The sequence below is a fragment of the Natator depressus genome, chromosome 8 (assembly GCF_965152275.1).
Source record: "Natator depressus isolate rNatDep1 chromosome 8, rNatDep2.hap1, whole genome shotgun sequence".
Lineage (NCBI taxonomy): Eukaryota > Metazoa > Chordata > Testudines > Cheloniidae > Natator > Natator depressus.
In genome coordinates, this window is record NC_134241.1 from 52,818,061 (window position 1) to 52,833,315 (window position 15,255).

Here is a 15,255-nt window from a genome sequence, read left to right on the forward strand (position 1 = left end):
AAAACACCCACCCCCACGAGGGGCGCGGCTCCCAGCGCTGGGGCACTGTCTACACTGGCGCTTTACAGCGCTGAAACTCGCTGCACTCAGGGGGGTGTTTTTTCACACCCCTGAGCGAGAAACTTGCAGTGCTGTAAATTGCCAGTGTAGACAAGCCCTGAGTGGAATGTGCTCAGCTTGTGTCTGTGTTCACAGAGATTAGAGGGCGCTGCCCTACCAGACAGTGCCATTGCCTCTGTCCCACCCTGTAATGCCCCAGCCACAGCATTCATGTCTCCCTCTGGTTCCTGCATCTATCAGAGCTCCCTGGTTTTTCCATCTGGATTTTTCCATCCTGGGATAATCAAATTTAAAGATTGCAGGAAGGAGAGAGAGGCATGAAACGTCTGTCTCAGAAAGGAAGGGAGTGAGAAATAGCAAGCACAACTTGTCAGGGTGAAACAGACCCTGCGGGAGGAGAGAGACTCCAGTGCTGCCTGCCAGCCCCACACTTCTCATCTAGGCAAGTGGATCTAGTGCCTAGGGACTTGTCTTAGATTCATAGATTCATAGATATTAAGGTCAGAAGGGACCATTATGATCATCTAGTCTGACCTCCTGCACAACGCAGGCCACAGAATCTCACCCACCCACTCCTGTGATAAACCTCTCACCTATGTCTGAGCTATTGAACTCCTCAAATCATGGTTTAAAGACTTCAAGGGGCAGAGAATCCTCCAGCAAGTGACCCGTGCCCCATGCTACAGAGGAAGGCGAAAAACCTCCAGGGCCTCTTCCAATCTGTCCTGGAGGAAAATTCCTTCCCAACCCCAAATATGGCGATCAGCTGAACCCTGAGCATATGGGCAAGATTCACCAGCCAGATACTCAGGAAAGAATTCTCTGTAGTAACTCAGATCCCACCCCATCTAACATCCCATCACAGGTCACTGGGCCTATTTACCATGAATATTTAAAGATCAATTAATTGCCAAAATCATGTTATCCCATCATACCATCTCCTCCATAAACTTATCGAGTTTAATCTTGAAGCCAGATAGGTCTTTTGCCCCCACTGCTTTCCTTGGAAGGGTATTCCAAAACTTCACTCCTCTGATGGTTAGAAACCTTCATCTAGTTTCAAGTCTAAACTTCCCGATGACCAGTTTGTATCCATTTGTTCTTGTGTCCACATTGGTACTGAGCTTAAATAATTCCTCTCCCTCTCCGGTATTTATCCCTCTGATATATTTATATTGAGCAATCATATCTCCCCTCCACCTTCTTTTGGTTAGGCTAAACAAGCCAAGCCCCTTGAGTCTCCTTTCATAAGACAGGTTTTCCATTCCTTGGATCATCCTCCTCTGTACCTGTTCCAGTTTGAATTCATCCTTCTTAAACATGGGAGACCAGAACTGCACACAGTATTGCAAGTGAGGTCTTACCAGTGCCTTGTATAACGGGACTAAAACCTTCTTATCTCTACTGGAAATACCTCGCCTAATGCATCCCAAGACCGCATTAGCTTTTTTCATGGCCATATCACACTGGCGGTTCATAGTCATCCTGTGATCAACCAATACTCCAAGGTCCTTCTCCTCCGTTACTTCTAATTGATGCGTCCCCAACTTATAACTAAAATTCTTCTTATTAATCCCTAAATGCATAACCTTACACTTCTCACTATTAAATTTCATCCTATTACTCCAGTTTACAAGGTCATCCAGATCTTCCTGTATGATATCCCGGTCCTTCTCTAAATTGGCAATACCTCCCAGCTTTGTATCATCCGCAAACTTTATTAGCACACTCCCACTTTTTGTGCCAAGGTCAGTAATAAAAAGATTAAATAAGATTGGTCCCAAAATCGATCCCTGAGGAACTCCACTGGTAACCCCCTGCAGCCTGATAGCTCACCTTGCTTGCTGTAACAGCACTGCTAAAGCACTTGTTTTCTTTGAGCCAGTGTTAATTGCTCACAAGTTTTCAGGAAAAGGGAACAAAAGACCCAAAACAGGCCTGTGGCTCAAATATTATTTCTCATGTAATTGCTGTAAGTTGACTGGTGTGGCTGGGGAACAAAGCAATGTGTGGCCTTAACAGGAGCCTTGAAGGGAAATCACAGCTGATATAAAGCCCCCTGGGAAAATTTTTGATACCTGGTTGGTCACCTCATGGCAGTTTCCATCACTCTCTTCTGGCCCCACCCTGCGAGGTAAATGTTACGACTGAGCACAGAACATCCCCAGTTTGAGGGGTGGTGGCACCATAGATTTATCTATCGCTTTTCATCTGAGAATGGAGAACCTGCCACACCACTCAGAGTGTCCTGCCTCTAGTAGTGCCCCTGTCTGATGAGACCCACCCTCCCATAAGGCCCAACACTGTGCAATGCTGCAGGTGGCCAACGCCTTCCTGCCTGACCGCTGGGGTGCCCAGCATATGCTCTGTAGCAGGAGATTTAATTCGCCTCAATCTTATCCTTTCTAATGACAAGCGTAATTAATGCTGCCATAGTTAATATCAGTAACAGGATGTCAATAACAGGATGTGACTTCATGGCAGTGAATTCCACAGTGTGACTATGTGCTACATAAAGAAATATTTCCTTTGATTTGTTTTTAAATTACTGGCCATTAATTTCATTGACTGACCTGGTCTGTTCCATACCTCATCTGAATCCCCAGCTCCTCTCCATACCAGGCTAAAGAAGTCTTAGCTTCTGCAATTGCTCGTCTTGGCGAGATCACCGGCGGTATGGATTGAAAGCCTGTCTTTGGTCACCAGATAGGAGATACTCTTGCTCTACTTTCAGGAAGCTGCAGAAATGAAGGGACATGCCCTAAAAATTGCTCAGGTCTTAGACCAAACCCAGAGGGTCAACACTCCCTGCACCTCCAAAGCCCTCAGCCACAGAGTTATGCAAGGCTCAGTCCTAGCTTTGTATAGGCGTGCCAGCAGTACCCAACCCTATATCTCACCTCTCCTGCAAAGACTGATGTCACAATGTTCTAGCTCTCTCAGCACCTATCCAAAACCAGCACCTGGATAGAAGAGCAGCTGGCTGAAGCTTAACCTAGGCAAGAATGAGGCGAGGATGGTAGCAAGAGGGAAATGCTTTGAAGAGCCTCCCACTTCTATAGTCTCACCCACGATCTGGGGCATCTGGCCTCAGATTAAATTGGTCTGCCACTTACAAGCCCTTTTGGACTTCTCAGTGCTACAGGATGCCCAGCTAGCTGTGGTGGCAAAGAATGCCCCCTTCCCTGTGTCTGGCCAGAAGATTGTGCCCCATGCTATGGAACACAGACCTGGCTATGGTGAGATGCACGTTCGTGATCTCCAGGCTTGAGTAAGGTAATTTAGTGTGCCTAGGAATGAAGCCACAGGCCCTAAAAAAGCTCCAGCCAGTGTAAAGCACAACAGCCCATCTGCTTAGCACCAGAAGTCACTCTGGTGCTCAGCTCTCTACATGGGCTCATTATAGAATGGGAGTCCAGTTCAAGGTCTGTCTGGCCCACTATTCAAAGCTGCCCACTGGTCTCGTCCTGGATTGCCTCTTCCTCATCACAACCACCCCCAAATCACCAGCTGTTTCAGGGAAGCAATTATACTGTTGACCAGCAGGGGGCGGTTCTGAGTGCAGGAGGCAGAACTACCCAGGAGATGGGCCTAAGCGGTGGAACTCACTTCTGGACCATCTGCCAAGGGAACGGGCCTCTCCACTTTCAGAGCTAAATGCAGACATCACTTCTGCTTAGCTTTAAGTCACATTCCTCCCATCCCTCCCTCTACACTGATCAAACTATTCTCCTACAGGCTGGGGAGAGGAAAGCAGACAGAGAGAGATTGTTACTTCAGACTTTAAATACTTGGGAGAAGTTCAGATTCGATGGTGATGGGGCACTACAAGGACCTGCGCAGAAAGAGAAATGGTGGAAATGAGTAGTTTGGTCTCAACGTAATCCCTTGCCAGTGGATATTTGTTCAGATCCCAGAGCCATCCCCACCCCTGTGACAGTCCATGCTAACCAGAGAACTGGACCAGCCCAGGGAGTGCAGGTTGGCATTGAGGTGGATTGGCAGAGGAGACAGTGCAGGGCACTGCAGATCAGGACTAAGGTACATGACTGAGGGTGTGGGTCCTGGCATAGCAGGAGGGGCGGTGGGGTTAGTGAAGTGCTGTGGCAGAGCCATGCCATGGGATGGCTGCACTGCGCATATGCTTCTATCTAACCAGTGCATGGCAGGGCCAGAGGGTGGGGCAGCTGGAGAGGAGAAGTTGACAGGGGCTCTGGTTTAAACGCACAATCCCTCCCTGTCAGGATTATTTCAGTTCTGCTTTAACTCAAGTGGCCCACACTTGGCAGAAGTCCCTGGCTGCTCCCTTCCTGCCATGCAGCTCTCCAGCCAGCCAGCTCCAACACAAACACAGAAACCAATTTACGGGACTGCACTTCTGCTTCCCCAGGGCTCCCTATCCTGCCTCCTGGTCAGCAACCCCCTCCTGTGTTTTTCCCAGGGGAGTAGCTCAGCCCCTCTGTGAAAAGTGCTGAGCCTAACTGAACTCAACTGGGCCTAATTAGCTCTCTGAGCTAATGCTGAACCCTAATTGCTAGGCTGCTGCCTGGTACAGTGGGTCCCCCTGGGCACATCACTGCGTTTCAGGGCACAGCACCGACAGACCTGTCCAGCCAGCCCCTCCATGCTCCCAGTCTGTCACGAGACCTAGAATTCACCCAGTTTCTTTTACAGGGAAGATCAAGCCCAAATTTAAAAGAGGCACCTGTGGAGACCTCCTGCCAGCCGTGTAAACAGCCACTGCTATTCACTTTGCCCAGGATCTTTATTCCCATAACACAGCCGGTACAATGAATTGGTGCACTGGATCTACTGCCTCCTCTTGAACTCTGGGAGGAAAATGTCCCCCAGGAGGCAGGAGCATGGCAGTTGATTCACTCACCTGCAGGGTAAAGAGGTGTCTGTTCTCCATCAGTATCTCACTGTTCTTGAAACATGACTCTCCATCCCGAAACAGTGGTGTATCTAAGGTCCCCTCCTCCTGCCTCCCAGCTGCGAGGTAGCAGGGCTTGGAAGCATCGCCCGTCTCCTCGTGTTCATTGATGACAATTGTACTTTTATTACAAAGACATGTTAAAGATCAGTGGCCATTGACAAGGATTTAGTCGTCCTTTAGCTCTGAAGTGTGCTTTGTTTTGGCGCTGCTGGGCAGCAGGCGAGATGGGAGGAGGGAATTCTTTACGTGTCCACCTTGTTTAACACAGCTGTCTTGAGATCAAAGGATCAGGGGGGCTAGGCTTCATGGTCTCTTCTAAATGTGAAGAACCCTCAATTTATTCCTCCTTCCCCCAATTAGGAGAATGTTAATATCTAGGTGATTTGTAGTGGGGTCAATCTAAATTGAAGGGAGGATATCTAATAATCCTAATAATTAGTTGCCATGTGTATGCTGTATCACCTCTCTTTGCCAAGGACCCTAGCTGCTTCATGATAAAACACATAAAGACTCAGGCCCTGCAGTCAGATCGATGCGCCTGGGGCCTTACAGCTGGGTGGGGTCTCTTTGAAATCATTGATCCAGATTTTTCAAAGAGACCGGTGATTTTGGTTGCCTCCATTTCGGGGTGTTCAACTTGAGATGCCTTAAAGGGCCCAAATTGTCACTCACCTCTGAGACTCAGGCTCTGCCAAAGCATCTCGAGTGGATGCCTGTACTTGGAGGCATCGCTTTTTGAAAATCTGGGGCCTCCTTGTGGGTGTCAAGGTGCACCCACACTGGTTGGGATCTAAATGCTGGGCCTTACAGAGTTCTACAGACATCCCCTTACTCCTGGCTGAAGTCCCATTGATGGTAGATTGTCATCTTCAGAGCAGGGAGTGTCCATTTCCTGTGTTTGTCCTGCACGCTGGGTCCCCTATCCTGACGGGGGACCATCATGTTATAGATATTGGATGATGATACTGATTTTGGGGGTCCACGGGGCTGGGACTCTTTGCAGATCAGCCCCTAAAGGCCAGACCCTGGGAGAGTTGCCAAAGCTCAGGTTCATGAGGCTGAAATACGGTGATTAGCACCCACATGCCAGTGCAATCGGTGTGTCAGGCCACAGGCTTTTGGAAAGAGAGAGGTGCACTGATGTGCTCTGGAAAGGCCTTACTCTTTGCTTGTGTTTGGGCTAAACAGGGGGAGGGAGGGAGCTCTGAGATCAGAGCCCAACAGCCATATCTCCTTGGATCATGGAAAGCCAGATGGAACATACCCCAGGGAGTCAGAAGTGGCATCTAGGACCCAGGCCATTAATGGCCTGAAAAGTCAACCCCCCAACCTGTTAAAGTCGATCCCTGCCCACGCTGCCAGGTGGTGAAGGGCGCACAGCAGCAGGTAATATTAATAACAGTAATAATATTAATACTTGGTCCCTACATAGCGCATTCCAGCCCCAAAGCTCCGCCTTGCCTACCCTCCAGCAATAATGGAGAGGCCACATAATGGCAGGAGCTGACAGATCAGCCTTTTCAGTAGCCCATATTAAGTGCATATTGCACAGTCTGACCTCGGCATCACAAAGGGCCTCCTGCGTAAGAGTTATCAGATCAGTGGGGGAGAATTACAGCCGCAGCTGAGCTGGCAAAAACCTGTATTGTTGTTGTTATATAATGTGCAGCTTGCAGTAGTGCCTAGAGGCCAGCCAGGTCAGGCTCCATTGTGCTAGGCACAGGACGAACAAATAGGCAATGTCATTCTCTGCCCCAAAGAGCTTACAATCTCAAATCCAAGCCATAACAGGTGGGCTAGGGGAACCAGGGGGACTGATATGCCAGGGTGTACGCCATCCTCAGCCAGTCAGCAGCAAAGCTGCCAGCTGTTGTCAGAGGGCAAAGTCCTTATGCATTATAGCAGAGGTGAGTTTTGAGGCGGTCAAGGCAGTAACTGTATGGGTTTTGCCTGGGAGCACGAAAGTGCTTGTGGGGGAAGAGGAGAATCAGGCAAGTGGGGCTGGCAGTGCTTGCAGAGCGAAGGCAGAAGTCGACCTTGAGATCCTTGTGACCCCAGCTAATGCCAAATCTTCTGAGATCAGCCCCTGCTCTAAAGCTGTGTTCAGGATGAGATTCCCAAGAGCACTCACCATCAGCCTCACTCTGCTCCCATTAAAATCAACAGGGAAATTCCCATTGGAGCAGAGTTGGGCCAATGCTGAGTGCTTCTGAAAATCCAACCTTTAGGTCCAGAGTATGTTGCCCTCTGAGGGACTCCCCATTGCACCCCTTAGGCCCTGGGGTATGCTGCCCTCTGAGGGACTCCCCATTCCCCCCCCCCCCAGGTCCGGTGGTATGCTGCCCTCTGTGGGACTTTCCACTACCGAATGGCTGACTTGTGGAAAGTCTCCTCACGTAACCTCTTTGACCCAGCTAAGATAATTTCAGCCTTGCCGTATTTTTTGTTTCTTATTCCTTGTTAAGTGCTGACAGCATACTCAGTGCTGGGCTGTGCGAAACACTATATAATCAAGTGAGCCCCTGGCCTGGAGAGCTGTAGTTTAGTCTCCAGCCAATTCCAAGCCATCCAATATCTCATTTCCCCACTGCAAGCACCCAGATGCCTAATAACCTTCTCAAAGGCTGAAGAGGGGCAATGGGGAAATAGGTATTGTTCAGTCCAAACCTCACTCAGAGCTTCTAGAGGTACCGTGCAGAAATGACAGAGCAGAGGAAGCTTCATTGATCCCTAGGTAACTGCAGATAGCATCCGAGCTACAAAGCTGACAGGAATTGAACCGATGTTACAAACGGGGTGGCCCAAATGGGTTCCAAACATCCCCAGTCATATCCAACTGACCAGCGGGGCAATGCAGTGCAATACAATGAGCAACACGTTAAAAGCAGCAAGGAAGGACAGATCTCCTCTGTCCATTGGAGGGAGTGTCTCATTTATGACTCTAACAAACTAGACTCAGCCCTGTGTCCTTGCCTGAAACCAGACAGAAATCAGTCAGATGCACGAGTAAGCCCAGTTTTTCTCTGCCTTGGGTCTTAGCCAAAAATGGTAGAGTATGGACTGGTCTATAATTCCCAAGCCCAGCTGGGCTGAACTAGGCTTTTATAAACGCAGGTGACTGATGTTAAATTCCACGTTGGGGGCTGTATTTAATGCCAGCACGGGCACTTATTGGCTAGAGAGGTCCCAAGGAAATGACAGGTGGGGGGCTTTCCTGAGGATGGCAGGTAGGACTGGGTGGGGAAGGAGTGGTGTGAGGGTGTGTGAGCCTATGTGGGATCTTCGAAGAGCTGGGCTTTCTCCAGATTCTCAGCAGAGCTTGGTGAGGGAGGGTTGGCTGGGTTGGACCTTTATAGAGAAGATAAAGCCCTTCCCTCCCGGTGAAAGTATGGGAGAGTTTTACATTTATATTTTGCAGCCCGACCTGATAGGCTTGCTGGGTCACATGGCTTTTCATGTGGGCTCTGAAGGGGGCTTGTGGACAATTTTAAACCTTTGTACTTATTCATCTTTGTATGTTATTCCGGCTCCCCAGCATCCTGCATGGTCATAGTTCAAAGCTACTATGGGTGCCCAGTCCATTGTATTGCACACCGTAGGCACTGGCCTCCTTCCATCACCAGTGCCAGCATAGTAGTTACCAGGTGGAGGAGGAGCACTGGGCACCACTGGATCCCTGGCGAGAAGCTGCTGATGGGCTTGGTGCTCTTGGCTGTCTTGTCTCATTCCAAACAGCTGAATCAGTAGGTCTCACCCCGCCAGATAGGAGCACAGGAAAATGGAAGCTTATCTGGCTGCTGTGTGCGCACCCGCGCATGCGCGAGGAGAAATGGTGATCGCTTCCTCAGCAGTCACAAGTAGCGACAAAGGGTGAGGAAGGAAGTGGATTAGAGTCTTGTTCCATCTCTGTTATGTCATTTCTGCTCCTTAACTGTCCCCTCCACGCCCTTCGAATACATGATCTTGGCCACCATCATTGCAAACTGCATCGTCCTAGCACTGGAGCAGCACCTCCCCGAGGATGACAAGACACCCATGTCCCGACGACTAGTAAGTGCCTTTCTCTTGTATCTTCCTTCTCTTCTGGAAGCGGCTGCAGCTTTCTCACAGGCGTGGGTGTTAGCTGGTAGCAAGCCCACTGGCAAACACAGTTGCTGAGGTTTAAGCCTCTGATGCCTACAGCTTCTCAGAAAACTGGAGGTGTGATCTCCTTTCTGTCTCTCTGATGGTGGTGATCCCAGAATGTCTTTGGGGAAGGATGGAATGTGGCTGGAGTTTTCCTCTGGGCTCTTCATGCTTCTGAAAGACTTCTCCAACTCTGGGGGGTGGGCAGGGATACTTGCTATTAATGAAGGTCTCAGAAAGGGTTATCAGCTAGAAAGTGGGGCAGGGAGGGTGACTGGGGAACAGAGATGAGGCCTGAGACCTGCAGTTAACTATTCAAGGGTTTTGTGGGGCCTCAGAGTGTGTTGAGAGCAGAGCAGGCAGAGTGAGGTCCAATGTCAAGTAGTGAGCATGGTGGAACAGCCAAACTCCAGCACAATGTTAAATAAAAAGGCATAAGCAGCATTCCCCTCTGGAGGTTTGCTGCAACTCCCTCTCTCACCAATCTCCTTTGTCCCTTCCCACAGGAGAAGACAGAGCCTTACTTCATTGGGATCTTTTGCTTTGAAGCTGGGATTAAAATAGTTGCTCTGGGATTTGTTTTCCACAAGGGCTCATACCTCCGGAATGGCTGGAACGTCATGGACTTCATCGTGGTCCTCAGCGGGTAAGTTCTCCTCGGTGCGTGAAGTGGTGTGGCCAAAAGACTGGTGAGGAGGGTGCTGTGTGGTAGGATCCAACAGCAGGTCCCAAATGGTGTAAAAGTAGGGGTCTAATATCAAGATCTTGGGACAATTTCCCTATTGAATCCATTGTCAGGGATTAAAATACATCCCCAAAGGAGAGAAAGTGCACAAATGTTTGTGTTGCAACCTCATTAACCAAATGCTGTGCTCCTTTGGGGCCTGACTTTCACTAGCGCTACTTACTAATCCTTATTAAAGGCTGGGAGCTGCTCTTCAGTCTGCTTTAATCCTGGGCCTCGCTCCCCCAGCTTGGCAGGGGCTGGCCATGCTCCACTCGTGACATGCTTACTTTCATGGGCAAGAGAATGACCTCATTCTAACGTGCCGGATGAAGTCATGTTCAGCTCTCCTCAGTTAGAGCAGTGGTGTCACCTGGACACTGGGACTCTGTGGTGGAAAAGCAAAATAGGAAAGTGGGAGCATGTGGGAGATTCCTGTTCAAAATGAAGGGCAGATAGTTTTGATAAGGAGCTGGTCAGCTCTGGTACTGGAAGCAGGGCCTGTGTTAGAATTTCAGAACTGGGGCATGGAAAGGTTCTTCTACCAGCCACTCCAAAAGTGCCTTCTGGGGCCCAGTCACTAGTGTGCTGGCTTCTGCTTTCTCAATAAAAATAAATAAATAAAATGAAGAAAAACAGAAATGAAAGCAGTTCCATGTGGGAATCTATTTCCACATAATGCTCCCCTCAGCAATCCATTATGCTGGGGCGGGGTGCTGACTTCATGGATGGTTGTCTACCAAGCACTTCTGGACTCCTGGGAATTGTTGGGCATGCCATATGTCACTGGACTGGTGGTTATCCCTGGGTTCGTGATTCAGTCTCAGGTTTCACCTCTGGATCTGATATCGGAAGATGTTAGCGGTCTCCATATAGATAATATGAAAGCAAACAAACATCATTTTCTTTTGGTAAACTTGCTAGAGTGATGATAATTTGCAAAGACAAATCAAATGATCAGGACTCCTTAGCTTCCCAAGTGCAATACCTCTTGGACAGGGACCTTTGGAAAAGTGGAGTGTATGGAAACTGGCATCCAAGATTCAAAGTGGGGAAAAAACCCATCCAGACTGCAGCTCTAGTCCTTTGTACGTGTTGTGCTGATTGAAATATTGCCAGTCCATGCAAAGAAGCCAATTTATATATAGAAGCAGGTGGCTCCTGTCATCTGTGGATCTCAATGCACATTATTAATAATAATTAATGAAGTGCTTAATTAATAAAGCCTGGCATATCCCCTGTTTTATTACATCCCCCCATGTTGCAGAGAAGGTAACTGAATCACTGAGGTGCAGTGAGTTGCCCAAGGTTTATTGCCTAATCAGAGACCGAGCTGGGGTAGAGTCCAGGATACCTGAATCCGAGAGCTTGGTTACGTTGTCATGCCTGCTGGGGAGGTTTATGCTTGGGTGCAAGGTCCGAAGAGGAAATGGCTGGAGTGTTGTTGAAGGTGGCAGTTCCCCACCACATGGGCAGGCTGTGGAAACGGGATAAAATAAGGCTAAGGGTGGCACTGGCCATCTTGTTCAAATGTCTGCTGCCTAGGTATAGCTCATGGCTGCAACTGCCCGTCCACATCTCCTGGAAACGAACGCTGATGGGCTGGTATTCCATGTTGCATTTAGAGAGACTCCATGTTGGACAGTCCATGCAGGAGCACCTGTTTGATTGCAGTGAGTTCCGTCACTTGTCTGGCTGCTAAAGCCAATGAGGCAGGTCCAGGGAGTGCATGAATGTGTGTGTCTCCAGGAGTACGCCGTCATGGGGCAGTATCAGCCACTCACTGTTCAGTGTCCACTAGGCAGGATGCATTACTTGGGGCATTGTTGGTTCCCTGCTTTGATGGGAGGGAGACGAAGGGGGTCTTGCCAGAAGTACAGTGACGGGCGATTCTGATTGGTTGCTGGCATGTTTAACAGATGGTCTGCTATTTAGAAATGTCTGTTTGGTAGAAGAACTGGGGTGAAGGAGCAAGGGACTGTGGCCATGGATTCTGCCTGCCCAGTGCCAGTAGTGATCACAGGACCTGGAGGGATTTGATGGGAAGCGCATACATCTCTGCTTTCTGCTGATGGTTTTCTGTTTGTCAGAGGACGTGCCTCACTCTTCAGAGAGTAACAAGCAGGAGATAGACTATTTCCTGGTGGATTTGCAACATCTTTTCTGGTGTGCCATAGGTTCAAACTGTAAAGTCTGCTGGGTCACGCTGGATGGGATGCGACTCACAATGGCCCTACAATGCACAGGCATGAGGGGTGGTCCTGTGCCCTGGAGATTGGGTGTGCGTGGAATTGCAGCTGGAGATGATGTCATGGGCTTGTCTTTGGTGTCCCTTTCTTAATGGCTTGGCCATTTGCCAGTTGGAGAGCAGCCCCTCAGGCTCTGCTGTCCATCCCCTTCTTGTGCCGTCGCCCGGTGCTCACCCACTGGCACATTCAGGCCATTTCCCTCTGGAGCTTGCTCCGAGTCTGCTCTCGCTAGTACTCATGCTAAGGAAGCTATTTCAGCCCTGAAAGGTTGCTATGAACCAATGAAATCCCATTGGCAGGCAGTGCCATGTCTGACCCTTCTCCAGGGCTACCTTAAGCAGCTAGCTCACTTCTGGGCTGTACGTACAACAAACACTCACACTCCGAAGGGCTGTGATTTAGGAGGAGCAGTTGGGTGTGTGTGTGTGGGGTATTCCTCCTCTCTTACTCCTTAGCAATGTTGAACACACTGAGAAAACCCTCTTCCACTGCTCTGAGCCATCGCTTCCCCCAGGAACCCTCCTACTATTCCTCCTTGTCAGGCTGGTGAGGGCATGGCTGGCTGTGCTGCTCCTTATTGCAGCCATGTCAACTACTGGTTTCTCTTCCCCACGACCCAGCAGTGCTTGGCTTGCAGAGGCAGCAGGGTCAGTGAGATTATCTCGGTAGCCTCTTGGGAGCTTTCCACGCTGGCTCCTGGGCCAGGTGAATGATTGTAGGGCGGGGAGCAGCGGCCTCTGCTGAGACAGATCAGTGTCTTTCCAGCATCATTTTGCATCCCCCTTCATTTCCCCAGTGATGGCCTTGGCTGTGACTCGCTGCCCGGGGACTGGCGCATACATAAATTGTAGACTTGCACTGTGGCAGGCCCAGAGCAGCAAGGAGATAGTCAGCTGTGCCGAGTCTGTGGATGCCTCAGGGCGGCAGATGTCCCAGAGAAGTACCATTCCCTTCACCCCCTGCCCTCCCTGGGGTGGAGTGGGCAAGCCCCTCTCTTCTTTCCAGGATGGAGGTTTCCTGGTTTATAGCCCCTGAGAAGCAGGCTTCCAGATGAGCCCCTGCGATGGGGCTGGTTCATGTCACCTGGGGGGTGGATGTGGGGGAGGTTGCAGGGATATTCCCCCCTCAGTCTCCTGGAAGACAACCTCACCCCCTATTTACACTGACAGAAACATGGAAGGGAAGCTCCCCAGTGGGCTTCGGATGGGGCAGGCAGCCTTCCAGATGGAGGGGAATAAGCAGGAGGCTCTGGCTTGAATCTGTCTGTCAAAAAGCTGGGCATGCCCTGGGGGTGTGGGAGGGGGGCTGCATGGGTGGGAGCTGTGTAGACAGCCCTCACCACACCAGGGCCCTTCAGTGGAGAGGCAAAGGGGGTTTCTGGCACAGGCCTCCTCTCAGTGTGGGACATGGGGAAACACTGGCTTGCAGGGGAAGGTTACCAGTCACCTTTCCCCTCTCTCCCTGCTGACCATGACTGACAGGCGGCTGAGTCAGCACTCTGAACACGTTCCCAATTTCTTTCCGAGCTTCTCTGTGCTCTGGGCCTGGTGCCAGGGAATCAATCGTCCAGGAAGGGCTGTTAGCTCCATACAACCCCAATATGCTGACAAATGTCAGGGACCCAGTTACCAAGCGCATAGGCCTCAACAGCAAGTGTCCTTGGTGTTTATTGAGAAAGCGCTCCCTTTTCTGGGGGTGGTTCCGAGGGCAGCACCTCCTCCTGCCTCCCTCACATGAGACCTTGCTCTTGCCAGCTGTTGCATGGCTTTTACCCTGCCAGCGATGCACCTCTCCCAGCCCCATTCTTCTATGGATCACTACCTGTTATAAGAATATTTGATGTTTGATATATAAAGGATCTTCTAAGGAGGCCACTGCAATACTTGAGCCCATCTCTCCCACCCATCCAAGACCCGGTTCTGTGTTCGGACTAAGATCCATGCTGTCACATCTGAGAAGTAAAAGCTTGTGTAACTAGGAGATGAGGTAGGCTGAGGTTTGAGTGCTGTGGCATACTCAGGACACTACCATTGGTGTAGTGTTTGCCTTCACACCGTGTTACCTGATGGGATTTTGTGAACCCCTGCTGCTCTGGGCACTGGGTTGGAAGATGTGGGTAAGATGCAGAACAAATTTTGTTGTTCTGTGTAATGGATTTGTCGATCGATCATGAAATTGCCAAGTGTATTTGCTGTTCTAAATTATTAGAGGATTTCTTCAGCAAATAATTCTTGGGCTGTCAATCATTCATGAATAGCTTGTGGTGAATATTTGCGCTGTGAAGTTCATGCTGGGTTGGTTAGTTACATAAGTCAGGTAATATTGTTTCTGCCCCCTGCCTAGGTGACTTACGTAACTAATCAGCTGAGTTCAAATGCAGGATTTTGCAATCAAATATGCAGATTGAAATTTGCTTTCAACAAGTATTTCAGTGTTTGAGCTTATAAGTCTCTGTTCAGGAGGATAATGGGGTATACAGGCTATTCAAGGTTTATCAAGTGAAGCTCCCGGATACCAAAAAATTCCTGGGGGAGGGAGGACACTGTCATTGAAGTGGAAGATATGGTCCTTGGGAACTGCTCTGGAGTTTAGAAAGAAGCCCATCCTGTTGATCTCTGAGGAGCTAAACAGTTCAGGAGTCTAACCAATCAGAATGCGTACATAATTGACTGCATCTTGACTAGATAGTGATCGTTCTTTGACGAGCCAATCAGCACCCACAGATATCTGGTTCTTGACTGGCTCATCAGGAGTTAAGACAGTGTTCTTTTTCACAGACCTGTAGCTCATTTCCCCCCTTTACAAAGTGTTGAATAGGAAAAGCTGTTATGCTTTTGAAATCTGTGGCCCTAATGTAGGGCTGTTGAGATCTTTATGATGGAACCATTTGGATGGTATGGAACAATACATATATTGGATTCATGTTTCCACAAACAAGCTGCGAATCTGTCCTGTTATTGTGTTGACATTGACTTTGCCTCAATCAATATTTATTTCTTAGATCAATAAATCTGGATATTCATCCCAACGGAAACCAATAATCAGAATTGACTAACGTTCTAGCTTCTACTTGGTAGCTAACATCACGCGATCTGGAGTGGCTCATGACCAAGAGTGCCAACTTTAGAGCATGAAGAAGAGCTCTGTGTGGCTCGAAAGCT

The 15,255-nt window shown here is 49.4% G+C and overlaps 1 protein-coding gene across 3 annotated transcripts in view; it reads left to right on the forward strand.

The window, feature by feature from the left end:
• The window catches only part of CACNA1E (calcium voltage-gated channel subunit alpha1 E), a 318,744-nt gene that overhangs the window by 113,963 nt on the left and 189,526 nt on the right, over positions 1–15,255 (forward strand). For all 3 annotated transcript variants that reach the window (XM_074961064.1, XM_074961066.1, XM_074961065.1), the window contains exons 4-5: positions 8,940–9,046; positions 9,628–9,767. In XM_074961064.1, the coding sequence (XP_074817165.1) occupies positions 8,940–9,046; positions 9,628–9,767 (247 nt within the window). The remainder of the gene's footprint in view (positions 1–8,939; positions 9,047–9,627; positions 9,768–15,255) is intronic.